Consider the following 19,818-nt stretch of genomic DNA (forward strand, 5'->3'; position numbering starts at 1 on the left):
CAAGCACTTAATGAGTTTTTGGAACTGAGCTTTCCAGATGAAGTGCAGACTTCATTAAAACTACAAAACCTCGTTGATATTCCAAAAAATAACTTCAGGGGATTTTTTGCTTCTGTCAAAAACTTGGAAAACTTTGGGTTTTGTTCCAAACTAGAATAAAGAGCTTATTGTCATGTATGGAATTGCCTGTTGGGTTTCAGTCAGCTTTCATTCTCTGATGTTATTCTCAGAAAAGGTTTTTTGTGTGTCACTGGCAAGTTCAGCTACCAAGGATAAATTTTATTCTAATTTTTTTTAAAAAAATCACATACTGTTGAAAGATTTTATGAGATGGTAGAAAATTCTGTGAAATGAGCAAGGCATCCAATGCAATTAATCAATGAGATTACATGAACAAATTAGGTTTATCTGTAAGAGACTGATACCAATAAATCTGCTAGAAGTTAAATGCCTTGAGTCAGAGAGAGACACTCCTAGGGATAGTGACCAAACAGTTTTTTCAAATAGGACAGAAATTCATGAAATAGGACAGAAATTCATGGACAGACACCAAAAATAACAAATAGTCAGTAATCCTTCAAACCTTGGTCATAGCAGGTGGAACCTGGAATGCTAATATCAAGGTATCCTATTATAAGGCAGTTGAGTGGCACTAAATGACCGTAGGAGAATCCTGTCTCATGCAATCACCCCAAGTGTTTGGCTATTAAGCCTGCCCAGCAGTACTAGTATCAAACAACAGATCAAAAAATATTTTTTTTGAGACCTCTGAGATACTCTGAGGGAATCTGTTCAGGCTGAAGCTTGTTAACTGATAGATATTTTAGTGTAAGTGTTACTGCGATTTCTAAATTACTTCAGTCATAATGCTGTCTTCCAGGTTTGAATGCTTTGGTGAGGTACGAAAAAAATAATGACCTTGGAGTCATAACTGATTAAAAATTAAAAAAAAATTATATAAAAATGGCTTATCTCTTGTCTACTCTCCTTTAAAGAGCTTAAATTCACTGCTTACAGAAGAAATGAATACATAAAAAGGAAATTACCAGCGAAGGACAGTTCTGCCGGTAATGTATTGGACAAGGACTGAGGGGACCTAGGCTAACTTCCCAGTTCTCCAGTAAATCCTCCAAGTTCAGGTGATGCAGCCAGGGAGCTGGCAAGGGTCCACCTGCATTTCCTCATCGCTAGAAGGGCAGCGGATGCGTGAGAGGCATGGAGCAGCTGGAGAGAGGCCAGTGTCCAGAAGCAGGATAGAGGCATTCTGGCACTGCAGCAGAGGCAATAAACACCCAGCAGGGCTCTTTCCTCCAGCAGAGATCTGCGGGACTGCAGCTAAAATGCTTGGGAACCAAGCTGGTAACTTGCACTGGACTTCACCATATGGACTTTCCAGCCCAGATCTCCGGTAGTTTCAGGGATTCTGCTTTTTGCTCCACTGCACAAGGTAAACATGCCCTCAGATTTCCAACTGTTCAGTGGTAACACTTCTGTATCACACTGGGATAAGTTGATGACACATTTATTAACATCCGTAAGACTTGATGCATGGACGATGACTACCATCTAAGCACAGAGGCCAAAGCCTGAGGGTTCAAAGCAAGAGAGTTTGACAGCTCCTGAATTCTGCCACTGCCCTACTGGGAAGAAGGCAGCAACTGTCCCCAGACTGGTCAGCATAACGAGTGCTACCTTTGGGCTTCACACTTACATGTGTCTTACGTCTGGCCTGAGGATAACCTCGAGCACAAAAGTCAGGACCAAGTAAAGATGAGAGTTGTACCACTGGAGTACAAAGTGATGCCTGGTGGAATTTAATTTGGGTTTCAAATTAAAGCTCACTGAAGTGAAATGTCTGTATGAGGCTCTCCACAGGCAGGTTCATAAGCAGCATGTGTGCTACAGGCAGGAATCATAATAGCAGACAACCTCCTGGAAATCTCTGTATATGGTGTAGAAAACTGCTGCTTTTTACATTTAAAATTAACACTGGAGTTAACACATAGAAAAGGGAAAGGTGAAAGGAATAATATCTTCCTGAATGTTTAATTAATGACAATTGCCAGAAAAGCTCTTCTTTTGCCAGTAACAAATGGATGTCTATGGCAGTTATTGCTCATTTTAAATACCTAATCTGATATTATATTTCATCTCAAAGAACTAAATGAAAAAAGATACTGTAATCTAATCATACCACAATCCAGGTGACATCTGTACTAGGCAGAATACTGTTGTTATTCTGCTGTCTAGTTGCTGTTGCTGAGAATGATGAAGTAGCGAAATTACATTTTCCCATTATTATTTCCAGACACTCTCTGGCAATGGTTTGTTGACTCTAATAAAGCTTCAGACAAAGCTGTCAGCAGAGGAAATGGCAGAAGGGGAGCAAGGAACAGCCTTCACAGCAACACATGAATCTAAAGTCTCTGTGATAGGTTGTGCATTTTCTGATAAAATGTAATGTGTGTGTGTTTCAGAATATATCACAAAGCTGCAGCTGAATTCTAGTGGGATAAATGTACTCTATCAAGTCACGTTGCTTAAGATTTTGACAAACATAAACATATTATGAGGGATTAAAGAGCCAGGAGCCTTACCTGCTATAGTATTGAGGAACATCAAGTATTCAAAGTTGGATATCTCCCGTCTCTGCCAGCGCTGAGTCATGTTGGAAGATTTATAAAGTTGTCGGGGTGTGGCCAGAGAGATTCTCCTAGGAAATGCATTTAAAAATGATTTTTTAAGAGTCTCATTAAAAGTTAAGGTGTAGGGCAACATTTTTAGTGTGATTAATTACAGATTGTCTCAGAGGCTTTTTTATTTCATTTAATGAAGTCAAGAAGACACTATTACCCTTATTTCAGAAATGTCTAAAATTAGGAACTATATTTTATTTTATCTCTACTACAGCATTGCAATAAATCAGAATATTATATTTTGTAGTTTATTTTATTCTGAATCTGGATAAAAGACTGGGATTAAAAGAAACCGCAGACCTCCTGGTGCCAGGCTTGTTCAGAAGGAATAAAAGAGGAAAACCATTTCCCTGTTTCAAAAGGATATATTGAGATAAATTCATTAATGCGAGTGAGTGATAGATTAAAGTGACATACGCTTCCATCACACAGGTTGACTATATTTATTACACAATTTGTGCACCTCCTCTATGGTCAACTACCCACGATTCTTTCCTGTATCCCAGTAAGCTTGAAGATTTCTATTGACAGCCTGGTTTCTGAAAGAAACAAATTTTACTCAGTTATCTGCTCACATGTTCATCTGCCTGTCTCTTCATAATGACTCCTAAATTGCATTTCAGTCACATTTGGAAGAGGAGCAGGAATGTCTATGATACTAATTTTCCATACATTTTTTTGAAACTTACATGGCTGGGTAAGGGAGAAAGAATCAAAATACATGCCAAGGAAGAGAAAAGCAGAAAACCTGAACTCTTCTATATTCAGTTTGACAATATCACAATAAATAAATACCATGCAGCAAGTCTTAAATTAACCATTGTATATACTGTCCCTGGTTGGTAAAATATAGGGGACTAGAGTCCATCTAGACTAATGCATTAAATAAAAACATCTGCAACAGGCAGAAGCAGTTTCACTTTTCAGAACTCATTTCTAGAAAAAATAGTTCCTGCATAAAAAAAGGGAGAAAGACAAGGAAATCTTTTAAAGAAAATAAATTCATCTCCTCAGATACCTTTTTAAAAAGAAATTTACATCTTAGAAATGGGTAAAAATAGAGAAATGTTTATACCTGTTAAGAACATCAACAATAAAAAAGACAATTCCTAATGGGTAGTCTGAATTCAGTGAATTTGAAGAATGTATGGAGAAGTATTTACACAGCTTATCAAGACTAAATAGGGCCACCCAATGCTTCAGCTTTCAGTTGCACCCTGGGCACACTGTGTGTTGTTTCTAGACTCTAGAAGCTGAGTATCTTCTTAAAACTTAGTCATATACAAGGTGTCAAACTGGGCAGTGTTTACAAAAATGTGAACCATCTACTTCTAAAGATACGTGCACATACTCCTGGAGATGCATTAAACTCTTTTTCCAGAGAAAGGATGAGTGAGTATCGGCATGTGACTGGAGTGTATTACAGTTATTACAATTATTTGTCTAAATTGCCAGTGTGTAAGTTGTCAATGTCTGCCATATTTCAGCTTCCAAAATTGGGCATGCAAAAATGACCATGCAAGTGTATTTACCCAAATAACAGTATGTTAGGTCTTGCCAGCTTGGCTAGCCTTATTTTACAGTAGACTATAGGATATCAAAGGTAAATACACTTTAGCAGTACACAGGAGACAATGCAAAATATTTTAAAGTTGTTTCTATAATGCTTATGAAACAATGTATCTAAAGAAATATCCAAATCTAATCATATATAATATTGCATTTCATGGAATAACAAGTATTTTTATAGCACAACTCTCAAAGACATGTATTTTCCAGTAAATTCTGACTAATGCTACATACAAATTAAATTAATGAACACAGAAAATAAAAATACTAAGGAGATCATTAAATTTACAAAGCATTTATGTCACAGACTTTCTGCTCCTCCCATGACAAAACAACATTTATGTATCAGCTTAGTAGCTGCTTTCAGACTTTATTCACAATCTCCTAGGGAGTCTCAAAAATCTATAAACTGTCAAGTGCTAGACTTTGCATTTGAATGCCTGATTTGAGTGAACTCTACAGAAAATCAAAATATACTAAAAACATCCTTATTTACTCCATACTTACCGTGTTTGAAAGATTCACTTTTTTTTTAAGCAGAGACTGGAAGAAATTATGCGCAATAAATTGGTTCCACACCTGCTTGTTTCAGCTAACACAGGAAGACCCACTGTTTTCTGTTTTGCTAAAACCACCCAACTTTGATCAAACCATTTCTTTCTTCAATATGCCATCAGCAATATGAAGATGCACAGATAAATGTGCTTCCTTTGCTTCTAGAGAACCACGAAATATCTACTCAAATGGGAACTGCAAAAGACTCTGATGTACAACAAAATGATCCAATTTTTCAATTTTTATACATTTAAATTTATTTAGAAAATAATTTGGGCCATTTTGGTGAAGGAAGGGATGCTATATATTCCATATGTGGACTATGACACACCCCCTTTCACAGTCACTTTTAATTAATGCAATCTCATACAAAAAATATTTAAGTGTCTTGCACTCGCATGATGTTATGGATTGTGTTGCTCCTGTTCAGAGAAAAAAAAATAAAGACTTGGGAAAGTAATTTCCCAAGGAAAGGCAAAAAACTTACCAACATTCATTTTAATCAAAGTTCTAAGAAGGGTTTTATAATTTGATGGCATAAAGTATATCTTAGTTGTTCTATCTCTCTCCCTTCACAAAACTCAACCTCTGCAATCAGCCGTATTGAGACCTGGAAATCCATCACTAAGCTGCTGACATGGCAGAGCTGAGCTGATGTTGAATATAGTTACTGTAACAACCAAAATACATTTTTTTCAGAAAAAAAATTATTGGTTTTATTAACTGAAGCCATTGTTTTCTCTAATGCATTAACAGCTCACAGAATTTCGGGGGAAGGTGTCAGTATCTTTAGTTGTGAAGACACTGTATCTTTTACCAGTTCTTTTATCTCTGTAGGCTACAAAACCATCAGGCAGCTCACAGTTGATTTCTGAGTTGTGATGTTGCCCTCAATAAAAATACATCAGTAAATAACACCTGAGTGGTTAGAACCATAAATGGTCTGATAATACCATGCCAAAAAAGTGGATATTACTCTACCTATGTAGAATCATAGGGAGCTGCAGAAGTTAAAGGACACAGCATTGTTTGCCCAGTTGTATCATTTGGCAAGGTCATAAGGAAACTACAATCAATGCAACCTGTTTCAGGAACAGTGAAAATGCATTTATCAAAGACAGACTAATTTGATTATCAAATCAGACTGAAGTCTTCAACATGTGACTGATTTTAAGGATGTAATTACTTTGTAACATTAAGCACAGTCTGGAACTCTGTTGAATCAAAGCATTAAACAAGCTGCTTGGAAAGGCAGCAGAGGCAAACTGAAGACTTGCTCTGAACAGCAAGACTTTACAGACTTAGGAAGTCATAATGGTTCACCTGCTTCTAATCCTTTGAGCTATTAGATCATAAATACTTCCATTTACTTCTACTTCCTTTCACCTTTCTTAATTCCAGGATTTCACCAGGAAAACAGAAATACACTTAAAAGCCAGGTACTGCATTAAAAGTAATTTACTTCTTTGGAATGTTTCCATCATGAGTGCAAGACTATATGATACTGTAATTAACTCTAGGTGACATTTATCAGAGTAGTATCAGAGAGGAAATATTACTTGCAGAAATAGAATTAAAGAACTTAAGCAAAACAACCAGAAAGATCTTGTTTTGTTAAGATATTTTAAGCTACAACTAAATCTGGAAAACTGTGATGATAAAAAAAAGGATAATGTTTTACTCAGTATGGCAGCTCCTTTTTGTTACTTAGAATAATTTTGCCTTATTTTAGTTACGCAAATAAACATAATTTTAAAAATTAGCATTCCAGAGCCAACATATTCACAGGAAGGAAAACTATATTCTAACATCAACAAAAGATTGACTACGGAGCAGTTATAGAGCTAGATTTCCTCTCAGTTATTCCACTGCAATCCTACTGAAGACAATAAGGGTGTGTAGACAGCGGAAAAAAGAAAAGAACCATGATTATGGAGTCTTTATTGTGCATAAATCATACCCTGATTACACAAAAAAAAAAAAAAAAAAAAAAAGAAAGAAAAAGCTTTTCACTACCATATGCCAGATATATTCTGAAGGCTAGCAAGCCCAATTTCGATTCAAATTGAACTTTAATCAAAAAGGCATGGAAATAACTGCATATTATATTGAAGCTGAAACTTTTCTAAATAATTATATATCAACAAACTTTTCAGACAATTATTCACTGAATAATGCACAAAGGATATGAATTTCAAAAGTAAAAAATGTCACAGTAAATATGAAATTCTGATTGAGAAATTTGCATTTTGTTTGTGCTAGAATATGTGGCCATTTCTATTTCAGAAAAGAATATTATTACTTTCCATTTAGAGACAGCACTTCCTTTTACTTTAGTATATGGAATAACAATGTAAATATTAACAAGATGCACCTTCCAAATAAATGCCCCAACTTTGCCTTGATCTCACTGAAAACTTGAGAAATTTGGCAGTTCGCCTAAAGACTTCAGCACATGCAGGAGATCAAGCCTTAGGTATCATGAGACCCTTGGGCTCATGACAGGGAATGATGTTCATCTGGGAATGGAACAGTTCTGCAATTCTACAAATGCTCTGAAACTTCAGAGTTATTTCCACATTTTGCACTGGGGTAAAACAAGGACAATGTGAAGTCTTAGTTTGTAGGAAATGACTTGAAGAAAGAGAACACTCATCCCAGACACTACACTGATTACTAAGTCATTGGCTTTTTGGCCAAATCAAGCCAAATAGTGGTCTGAGCCCAAAGCACCATATTTTGTTAAAATCATGCTGTTTCCTCACTACCTCATATTTCTTCATTTTTGTCTCATTTTGACCAGAAGTTAATACTGAACTGAAAAACAAACAAAAAAAATGTCTCCTCTCCAACACAGTGAAATACACATGAAGATCATCTCACCTATCCCTGAAACAGGAATACTTTTATAATATAAGATGTGACAATTTCCAGCCTTATTTCTGGCCATAGGCTGATTTGATGTTGATGTTGATGAGGGAATAAAAAATTGTAGTTGTCCATAGTATGGGAAAATCTCTAAAACTCAACCACAATTGTTCTTTCAAAAATATATATGTTCCTCAGTTTTGGAAAGAAAAGAAGAAGAATGCATTATACTAATGAAAGGAAGAAATTTGGAAATTGCAAAATAGCCACTACACTGATAAAAAATGAAGTGAAATCCCACACATTCATATATATATATAATAATTTACATTCAGCAAACACAAAAACTGGTCAAGTTCAGTTTCACATCCTGCCTAACATTCACAGCACGGATAAACATTTTATTATACATTTATAAAACCTGTCTGGAAACCAGACTTTGAAGAGATAAGGTGTAAGCATTTTCAATGGAAGGTGCTTATTTCCTGTAATTGAAAAGGAAAAAAATTAATTATCTAATTTACTTCCTTTACTTTTTTATCTTTTACTTCTTTTATTTCTATTCCGTGTACTAACAGGCCATATAGTAAGTAAAGGGTAATGTTTCTCATACTAACCTTAAGAAAAAAAAAATCTAGAGTTTCTTGACAGGAATAATGTTTTAGCACTGATATTTTTTAAAAAATATCAACTGTATAATACAATAAACACAAAATATAAAAACTATGTTAATTAAATTACCTGGCTTGTGGCAAACCATAGCTGGTTCCTACTCCAACACGTGGTAAGCTGTACACAACTTTTTTCACTGTTGCTTGGTCAGGAAAATTAAACATAACAGAAGCTAAATGAAGAAAGAAAAATATGTACCAGTAAAACATTTGCAGAAATCTGTTTCTTCACCTGCATATATTTTTAAAATGCTCAGGTTTTTATTTGGGGAGAGAAGTCAGTTCTACTTTTATCCTCCTGGGGATCCAAGGTACAACAGAAATTCATGACATCCTTCACACCTATGTATAATTAGCTGGTTAACATTTTAGCATTAAGTCTCCCATTTTGCAGAAGACCTGAGTGTTATTTACTTCAGAGGAACAACACTTTACTCAAAAAATTTCTTATCAGACTGAGAAGGTGTTCATTAGCTGTCATGGCATTTGCTCTTCTAACTAGTCAGGAACTAAAACCTGCCCTAAAACAGTCAGGAACAAGGAATTGTTTAATTCTCTCTCCAGCTGAAATCAAAACTTACATCAGAGATCCTGAGGGTAAAAGACCACTATACACCTCACCAGCCAGTGAACTGTGATTCAGAGTAGCACATACAGAAAACCGAGTGGATCCATTTATTGCTGTGGTACTTTTTAACTTTAATTCATTTTATAATTAGGAAAGGAAATATCCTTTTATATGTTCCACTAAAATATTTACAGACAATTGAGGAGAAGGTGAGACAATAGAAAAAGAGAATTTCCTATCCAACATTTGAAGAATTTACCAATTGCAATGAGCTGGTTCTGTAAATAAATCTCACTGCTGCAGAGAAAGCAGTGAGATTGATTTATATGACTGATTTTAATAAAATTTGCACTGAGCACATATGAGAGGAAGCATTATAGAACAGACATAAGGACTTTATAAAAGAAGCACAGAGTTTTAATTTTAAAATTAATAAATAAAACACAAAATAACGACTAGCACAATTTTATGCAACAAATACAAACGATGACCTACTTCTGTTTGCCATAAACACTTCCAAAGCTGTGTTCTGGAGAAGATAACGTCTTGAAAAAACAGCTCGAATCTCGCTGAACATCCATTTTCCATGAAGGCCTTCAGTATAGGCGAGGACCTTTAAAGAAAGTGAAGGTGAGAGTTATTAGCAGGAATTTTTTGACAAAATATTGTTTAAGAACAGAGGAAATTTTACTCATCAATCAAGTCAATCATGTCCCTTTAACACTTAAAAACAGTGACTTGAAATGAACTTGAATATTTTTAAGAAATGCAAAAAAAGGACCTTACTGTAACTGATACTCCTAAAATCTATTTCTCATATGTCACATCAAATTATTATTTTCATTATTTTAATATACCATAATTATTATTATATTATATATTATCATTTTTTCCCCTCAGAAACACCAAAAATTCAAACTCTACAAAGAAGTACAAGGAAACAGACATACTTGCAATTATGCTTAGCTGTGCGCATGACACAGCTGTCAGTTATCTATCAGATACCAGATTTGCTTCTGAGGGTTGCCTTGTGAAAAGAACAACCAAAATAATATACCTTGCTATTCACATCCACTTCAGGGTCATAAATTACAAGTCCTCCCATTCTATTAATAAGTACAAAAATTAGCAAAACCAGTATGTCACCATAATAATTTTTCTGAAGTTAGATACATCAAATATCCCAAACCATGGACAAAATTTAACAATTTTAATTTTGCATTTTAAAATTATTGTGTAAATATTTTAAAATAAAATAGGTAAAAATTAGCACTGCTTTTTCTGTTTTAAATTTTCTCAATTGAGTGTATTAATATAAGATTAGATATTCATATAAAATAATATTTTTTCACTTTTCTTTCAGTGTTCCAGATGTTCAAAAAATAGACAGACACAATTTAATTAGACATAATTTTTATTAACTTGTCTCATCTGTATCATACACTGCAGAACAATTCTTTTCCATCATTTTCATCAACTGGCAAGCTCCCGTCAGCTCTGCACCTCTGCTCAGGTGGGCTCTGCCATGGCATTCCTAGGAGGAGTCACTTGTTTGGGATGGGGATCCTCACCACACCCATCTGCATTTTCCAGGCTCTGTAGACTGTGCCTTTACCTAGGCTGCAGCCACTGAGAGAACTGCAGCCTCAGTGAAACAAAGAAATATCATAAACACTTTCCCTAAAGGAACGTTTCAGACTGAGGAGACTGAATTTCTCTGCTCTCCATTAGGTACACAAAAACTGTCGTACACCAGCTCGCAGTGCTTTACTCACTCGTCTGAGGTCTTGACTTTCCCTAATCATGACCTGCCCAGCTTCTGAACAGGAAAATGTTAGGGAGGCCATATGCTGCTGCTGTCAGTGATCCTTCATGCTTGAGGAAATGGGAATTGTATTTCTTCAATCTTCTCACTGATGTGGCTTCAAGTTAGTAACATGTCTCCATACATGAAAAAACTAATCTCAGTTTTTCTCATAACCACAATGAGTCTGTTTCAGAGAGGATGTTAATAACAGCAACAAAAAAGTGCTTCAGCACACGGAAAAGCATTCAGATGTTAGTTCTGTCTTCAAATAGAGACCAGTTAGAGGAACACAGCCTTCCTTCCATACTGTTTACATGAGAGTAAGTTACAGACAGAACTCACACCAACATTGTGGCTGATCGTACTGTTTCATTCACCTCAGCTTTCCACACTAGTTAAACACAGCTTGGAGGAAGAGAAGGAGCTTGATTCTTTGGAGGTCACCCAGACACATGCAAAAGACTATGGGCTCCCTCCATTCACTCAAAGGTCAGCTGTGGAATGCTACCTCATACACTAAATTGTTGCAATAGTTAAAATTCTGCACCTTATATTTCCTTTGAACTCTGATAGATCTTGTGACACTTTTGTCTGTGAGCTTTCTAGTATCAGGTAACTTTTCCTTGTGTTGGTAATTACAGACTGGATCCGCTTACTGCTTAGCCTTCTCTTTGATAAGCTAAATAAACTAAATTTTCCTTGATTTTCTTTCATTGAGATCAGATGATCGGATACCACTGGTATCACGTATGTGAAATTCAGGTGAATAAGAACAATGTGTCTGAAGATTTAAGCCTTCTCTTTCTTTAAATGTATTTTGATGCTATCTGATACATATTTTTTGTAAATACACAGGTTTTTAAATTAAAGAGAATAAAGTCAGAGGAAACTGCACACGTATAAAAAGCTAAAATATGAGAACAGTCTCTCAGAGGGAGAAGTTTGACAAGTATACAGCTATAACCAGATCTACAGCAGCCAGCAAATTTGCCAAATAATTAGCTTCTTGACAAAGTGTCATACTTCAGGAAACCACTTTTTGTATCAAAAATGTTTCTAGTTGTTTTTTTGTAAAGAGAAATGTTTACTACTAACTATATTCTATATATTAACATATTAGAGGATTCACAATAATATATTTATGATGTATTGATATAAACCACAGCATAGTTATTATAGATCAACACTAAAACACACTGCATACCAATCATACACTGCTTGCCTTTTACTTCCTCCTCTTTTTTAATTAAGTATAAAGCAATTGCAGCAACACAGAGGTACATTCAACCCACTATTAACTGAATGGCATATGATAGCACTCCAGTAAAACAGTAGAATGGAATAGGAAACCAGAGGAAATAAAGGAGTCTATAATTCAATTAATGTCCTCAATTACACTCTTCTTAACTGTCTATTAGTCCTACAAATATCAGATTATCTTGCCATTATCAAATTATCTGAATTATTTCAGTATTTCTGTTGTAACATTTTCCTGTCCAAGATATAGTGCCCATTTTTGCCATCCTCCATAACATTCATCTTACACCATTTTCTTGTGATGCATTAAACCCCCCATTATTAGATATCTACAATTTACAGCAGATACTGACATTGTAGCAGGATTCTTTCTTATTGCTGTTATAACAGCCAATTCAAACTAATTTTATTTTTCTGAATTTGAACCCTTTAAAAGGCTTATATACCTTTTTTTTTTCTTCTTCTTCCAGAATGATTTTTAGCTTTTGACTTTCTCGTACCACATGAAGTCCTATTTTACATATTTTACAGACTGTATGTATTGTATCTTTCATTATTCATAAAACATTATTCATAAAACCATTTCACTATGCTAATACACTGAAATTATGTTACTACGTTATCTGAAAGAAATATTTCCATGAGTTTCAACACTTGGTTGTTTATACTTAAATTCAGTATTTTGATAGTTTTATGAGTTTTCCTCCAAAAACATTTGTGAAGGCTTCCTGCCTAGGCATGTTTTAATAGTTGAAAAATCGTGAGTAAGCCCAGAATTCTAGATACATCTTAGATAAGCTGTTTTTATTAAAATAAAAACAACCAGCCAATATCTGCATTTGAACTAAGCACACTTCAATTTTAGTATCAGCTGCAGCCGTTTGGTTAAAACTCATTTCTCCTTGTAAACCCTTTTCACTTTGGGAATATGTGCACGTTTTAAAGACACCAGTTTGCTAGAATTGATTACAGCAAGATGAAACTCTCACCTAACAAGGGAATAAGAAGTCTCTAAAACTCAAGATTCTGTACTATGGAAATACATCTGTTGGTGAGACTTATTTAGATTAGTTTAGTAAAACAGCATGAGATGCAGATGGAAAGCTCTAGAGAAGAGAAACAGAATAATTACCCAAGTGCTTTCCTATTTGGATCAGATATGAAGGCTCCATTATTTAATTTTATTTCTGATGTAATCAAGCTTTTTTTTTTTCTCCTTTCAATTAAGAGTCAATACATTTTTAATAATAAAAATTCTTCAGCAGATATTAAATTATTGATAATGAATTGTTAATTAACAGCTGGAATTCTACACTAACCAGAAGACCTGAAATACTAGCATCCATTTTGCTTGAAACCCTGGAAGATTATCTCCACAAAAGGAACACTAAAGTACTGAGGCTCATTTTTGCTGTTTTGTACTATTTTCTGGTGTCTCATAGCACCAGACACACCATGCAAAAGGATATGCTGGCCCTTTTATTTCGACTATTGTTTCTGGAACTGAAGTAATCACAAAGTCAGGTGCTACAAAGAAAGCAAGGAACACAGCCTGTACAATCCTCTCTATTCTCAGTCACTAACTTTTCACTAAGAACAGTTTTGCTGTCTGTTGCAAAGAATTTTTACATATTTCATTTTTTCAAAATAGCTCTTTGGGGTAATTCATTAATGACTGTGTATGTGAATTGAATCCACTGCTTTCAGTGAAAGTTCATCATTTGTCATTTGAAACCACATTTCTAATTCAGGATATTTTAATTCTAACCTGATTTCTCAATGAAAGTGTTGATTGACACTTGTAATATTTTTCAAGCTTTGTTTATATCTAGTGCAAAATGCATGTATCATTAACATGTAATATACTTGTCTTTTTGTGGGTTTGTTTGATGAGCAGTGAAAAAAGCATGAAAAAACTTTTCCTAATATCTAATCTGAATTTCCCTTGTCTCAGCTTAAGGACATTTCCTCTGGCCCTCTTACTGCAGGCACGGTAGAAGAGATTGACCCACACCTCACTGCACCCTCCTTTCAGGGAGTTGTAGAGAGTCGTGAGGTTCCCCCTGAGCCTCTTTTTCTCCAGGCTAAACACCCCCAGCTCCCTCAGCTATTTCCCACAATAAATATTCTCTAGTCCTTTCACAAGCCCTGGTGCCCTTTGCTGAACGTGTTCCATGGTGGAGAAAACACGGAGGACTTCCCACAAAAATGAAGTACAGTGTTTGGTTATTTCATCAGAGTGCCACCTACAGCCAGCCACAGAAGTGTGGTAAACCTGGCCCAGGTTCAAAATAGGCATTTAGACAATAGCTTGGCATCACTGTATGCTTTTAGAAGTCAGAAGTGCATGAAATTGATTACTGAAAATCATTCTGTCCTGTCAGGGATTTGGATTTCCCTTTTTCAAGAGCTGTCTAGAATTGCAATTTGCAGCAAGGAAAATGTGAAATTCTGAATGCAGGTCCTCATGGCTTAAGACAAATGGCTTCTATGAACACACAGAAGACTTTCAGAACAATCTAACAACACAGAGTTAACCATGGGTACATGGCAGACTGCATGATTGCTTCATGTACTCTAAATACAGATTGAGATGACAGACATTGATGACATGGAATCCCACTCCAAGGGTTTATGAAATACCACACTGAGTAAGCATTTTATAATTTCAAAATATTTTATGAAGTACTGAGTATATGATCAACTTTTAGATTTCGCAGGAAAAATAAGTGTACACTACAACAAGGGATATATCATGTCAAGATAGACAAGTGTAAAAAGAAGTTATATTTATTAAGAAAGTTCAAAATGAGGTAAGTTCAAATAATGAAACACCTTGTATTTTGCTTTCTAAAAATAGAATCAGAGAATGTAAATAAACAGAAAGGACAATTCAAATTAATTTAATATGTTTTTCATTGACTTCTTACTACTTTTTATACATTTAGGCAACTTTAAGAACATCTTCTTGGCCCCAGTTCCCATAATTATATTGAATACTTCTAAAATCTCACCAAAATACTGTTATCACTTTCTCTTTGCACATTTTGGTCTAGTAAAATGTTCTCACTTTCTCTCTACATTAAACTCTCTTTTCCCCTTCTTTATAACATGCTTCTGTGTAAAATGTTTCGTTATTTGTAAGCCTTAAAAGCCTTCCTTCAAGTAGCTCTTGTAATGTTATGCTGTGCAGGATGAGCTGAGTACTATGTGCCATTATAATTTCTCAACTCACATCAGTTTTAAAATATTTTTTAGGACCTTTTTTTTTTAAATAAATATTGGCACTCCTGTTTCATTTTTCTCCTCCTCTTCAGGGATCTAAAAAAATGCAGATATTATTTTTGTGGTTTTGGACTTTATTTCCTTGCCAAATATTCTCAGCTTATACTTCTATTTCCAATGTTTTTATAAGCTTTCAAGAGGCCCCTTGTCTTGAAACATGAGGTTCTGTTCATCCAAACCTTTTCTAAATTTGATTTCTCTGGTCAGCATACCCACTTTGTTATCCATTAAAACAATGCCCACTCAGCGTAAAGCAACAGATGCTCTTATTCCCACATTCATTTGCAATCATCTGCAAAATTATTTGAAGTTCGTCCACTTGAAGGCCATTTTCCTCTTTTCATAAGCAAAATGGTTTTGCACATTATGATTTTGTGTTTTTGGCAAGGAATGGAAAGGATATTGGGATTTTTTTGAGAAGTAGTTGCAGCAAAGTAATTAGAGCAAAAAACCAAAACCCTACTCCAATATCTCATATATTCTAAATGGACCATGTCTAACACTGCATTTGTGAAACACCAGTGCATAGTTTTAAATATAAAGATGAGTACAAAGAAAATTCTGAATAATAATTATTTTGTCATAAATTTTGATCTCTGTGCCTTTGCACAGCTTTCTTTCTATGCAAAATAAAAACAGATTGTCAATTTAGGCAACTCCTGAAATGCCAGCTAAAGACTGATATCCTTGGGAAGAACAGCATCACAATGATGTAGAAGATTTAGATATTATCACCTTAGAAAAGGTAGGCAGAGGTCTTTTTTAGGCTCTACTTTCAAACACATCCAGCAGTTATTGTTTTAAGCAGAGGCTCCACTGATTTAAGAACTTTAAAGCCACAGATAAAGCTGATGGTGCTGGCTGGGGCCATCACCATCATGTGGAGAAGCAGAAGGCAAATATATTCTACTTCCACATAAAGCCATATTAGAGCACAGCCCAACTCAAAATACAGAGGTTGAAGAAACAAATAATGGGACAAAATCTCACAAGTAGTTCTGGTAGCCATAGGATTGAAGCAGATCATGTCAGTTACCTCACAAGGCTTAAAATGATTTTTTGTTGACTTTGGCAACAATGGGATGTCAGACTCAAATCTAGTGAGAAATGTTAACAGAACTATGTTTCCATTCTAACTCTACATTTCGTGCTCAAAGATCAATCCAGACTGGGGAGTGGTGATCTCAGACTCAAATTGCTCTGAGCAATTCTGCCCCAGCAGTGAAATGCAATCAAATTAATTAAATTAGAACCACACAAATTACAGTTTAGTGGGCATGCCAAAAAAGACATAAAATTGATATGATCTGAGCAAAACCAGACTTTTTTTTAAGGAGTAAAAATAGCGAGTTTCTTTTTCTCTTAAATGGTCCATTCTCCTCAACAAAAGCCAGGCAATTGAAAGAAAGGACATTTAATATCTAAAAATTCAGGGAGAACACAGTATTACAAAATGCTTGTAAGCTGAAACCAAAGCAGGATATTTATTCAATAAGTAGTTCTTTGACAAAAAATGCAGCTTTATTAAACTTGTATTATTGGTGGATTTCACAGAATTTGTGAGAGTTTTAGCTGAGAAAAGATGCAGCAGAAGGAAAAAAACATAGAAATAGCTTGAGGAATAAAGAATGTATGGTATGCCTAAATACGTGATGTATTCTTTCCCATGAATAAAGCCATCATAAAATTTTCTGGGTGTTTTGATTCATTGTTTATTTTCCCCAGAACTTGCATATATTTATTCAAAAGTGCAATGCAATAAAAAAAAATGCATAAATATGCATAAATACCATATCACCAATTCTTAACATTATAATAACTGAAGGCATTATAACTGGTCTTAGAAAACGTGTAAATATTGGGTTTTGTTAAACATTACCCATTTCTTACCAAATGAAGGCAGAAAGACAGTGGCATGTCCCTCTTTTTACAGACATGAACTTAATGTCATACAGGAGATATGTGGAAGCATCTCGTATTTTAACAGTTTCACATCTGATTTATTCAGTGAAGAATGCACATGATTTAAGATCAATAAAAGTCAAGAGAATACAATTTTTTTCTATTATGAGGCTTAATTTTTCTGTGTTCCTAATATCTCGTCCTATATAAGATTGATAAAATATAGTAAAATTTTGTTTTCAATGTCATAGACAAAAGCTTTTTCATTAGTCCTAATATTTAGGAATATAATCAGAGCACATTCTATTCCTGAAATTTTAGCAATAGGTTTCAAATTTTTTATATGCAAAAAAGAAATATATTCGCTTTTTCAGTGATATATATTGTACAATTACAACATCCTCACAGTCCCCCAAAATTTCTGCAATACAGTTTGTAACAGTCATGCAAAATCCTCAAGAAATTCAAAATTCAAAATTCTACAACTCAAAGAATCACAGAATCAGCGAGGCTGGAAGAGACCATAGTGGGTCTGGTCCAGCCTGGGTCATCCCAAAGCACATGGCACAGGATTGCATCCAGACACAGCTGTGCCATGAAGGGGTGGGTATGGAGTGCCAGTGACTCCTGGAAATCAGTTTGCTTGGAGTCTGAGTTTAGAGTAACTCTATGTTATGTCAGTTTCTAAGACCCCCAAAGTACAATTACACAGCCTGTGAATAATGGTGAACATACCTCAAAGTATCTTCATCTTCATAACATATTGCAATACCAACCAATCCTTTATTTATCCACCTAAAAAGTGCTTAAGATGAGTTTGTTTTGCACTTCTGGAAAGCACTGGGAAAAACATAATCCACAGCTCCAATAGCAACCAAAATTCTGCTGTACTTTTCATTATTGTATACAGAATGTTATGTAATATTACTAAGTCTGCACAAGGAAAGAATAGCAAAGTTTCTTCTGAGAATTTTAACTTGGAGTGTTTGCAAATTGTCTGCTGTTACTCAATAATAATTTAATTAGTTTACACTTTATACTTATTTTGCGTTACTATTACAGGAAAGTATTTATGCATTCCATACTTGCTTTAGAGAACATATTTTTATCAGATATCATAACTAAGCACTGGTAAATAACTCCACAGAATATATAACAACTAAAAATACTGAAATATATCAAATGTAAGCTGTGTATATAAACTCCATAAATGAATTTTATATTTATTTCAATAAATGGAATCAGATTTACACTTTTATTTTTTATGTGCATTCTGTATATTTTATGCCTCCTTTCCCATACCTAACCATCAACTTTTTTAATTTCAACAAATTAAATGTCAAATTTATAGATGATTAAAATATTTGGCAGGGTCTAATTCTACTCAAAAAATCTTTGTGAAAACTAGGAAGAATATTAAGAATAACTACTCAGCTGGCTACTAAAAGTGGATTCTAGGGAACACATTTAGTCTTCCAATGTCTGCACAAAGCAGATTTGATATACAGTTCCCTCCTCTTTGGATTTCTAGCCAAGTGGAATGCAAACCTGCATGTCATAAATTTGGGCATACTCATAGGCTTTCCTGTGGTGAACTCCAGGTTCCCAGTATGAAATTACTGCAACACCTGTCAGCATGTAGGGGTACTTTCTATGAATGTTCCTCAGTTTTTATCCACTACAAGCTGCTCCGACACAGAAGGTATTTAAATGTTATGGACTTCTGGGTACTATGTGACTATGAAAAAGCGAGCCAATCCCAGTCAAAAAGGGTTCTCTCATATAACCTCAATTAATTGCTTCTTAACTTTTATTTAATTAAAAAATAATAAAATGGGATTCAATTCAAGCTTCAGAAAGAGGTTAGATATTTCCATTTTTTTTAATTGATTAAAACAGCCAACTATTAAAATTCTCCTATTAAACTAGATTCTTACCTTTTTCTCTTTTTTTGGGGGGGAACAGGCTAATTACTTTAGAAGAAAATAAACCTTATCAGCTTGTATAGACAGATTACTGTTTGTACTGTGATTGTTTCTATTTCTACTGCCATTAAGTCTGGATTTAATGCATATCACATTTCTTTTAAAGAATACAAGCACCCCATATAACAATCTATCTTGAACAGACTCAATTTCCCAAGATGCATCCTTTTCTTGCAACTGAGTATCCCAAATGTCATTGCTTGAAGCAGAAGCTGAGAGTACTGAGATTGTCCAGGAAGTGATCTCAGCATCTCACAAATCTGCTTCACTTTCACTGAAAGCCAAGTCAGATATAAAGAGAAATGAAAAAAAAAAAAAAACACCAAAAAAAAAACAAAAAAAAAAAAAAAAAAACCCAAAAAAACAAAACCAAAAAAAACCCCAAACAACAACAACAACAACAAAACAATAGAGTCCGGGGAAGGATGAATTTGAAATCAAAGCCAGGAAAATTTGTCATGTAAAAAAGTGTCTTAGATCTCGAACATGAAATGCTGTTTGATGTAAATTAATATATTGGAAAATACACAGTGATCCTCAGTTTTACCATATTATTATGAATTTCCTTCTTTTTAGAGGTTTTTTTATATGTATATACATTTGTAAGAGGAAAAGAAAATGGTACAGAAGGATTGTAACAGTTTAATTAAATTAA

The 19,818-nt window shown here is 34.6% G+C and overlaps 1 protein-coding gene across 2 annotated transcripts in view; it reads right to left on the bottom strand.

The window, feature by feature from the left end:
• The window catches only part of NBEA (neurobeachin), a 451,755-nt gene that overhangs the window by 89,611 nt on the left and 342,326 nt on the right, over positions 1–19,818 (bottom strand). For both annotated transcript variants that reach the window (XM_041416040.1, XM_041416039.1), the window contains exons 43-45: positions 9,423–9,540; positions 8,430–8,532; positions 2,598–2,713 (exon numbers count right to left, since the gene is read on the bottom strand). In XM_041416040.1, the coding sequence (XP_041271974.1) occupies positions 2,598–2,713; positions 8,430–8,532; positions 9,423–9,540 (337 nt within the window). The remainder of the gene's footprint in view (positions 1–2,597; positions 2,714–8,429; positions 8,533–9,422; positions 9,541–19,818) is intronic.

Source organism: Onychostruthus taczanowskii, unplaced genomic scaffold, assembly GCF_017590055.1.
Source record: "Onychostruthus taczanowskii isolate IOZ18803 unplaced genomic scaffold, ASM1759005v1 scaffold50, whole genome shotgun sequence".
Classification (NCBI taxonomy): Eukaryota; Metazoa; Chordata; class Aves; order Passeriformes; family Passeridae; genus Onychostruthus; species Onychostruthus taczanowskii.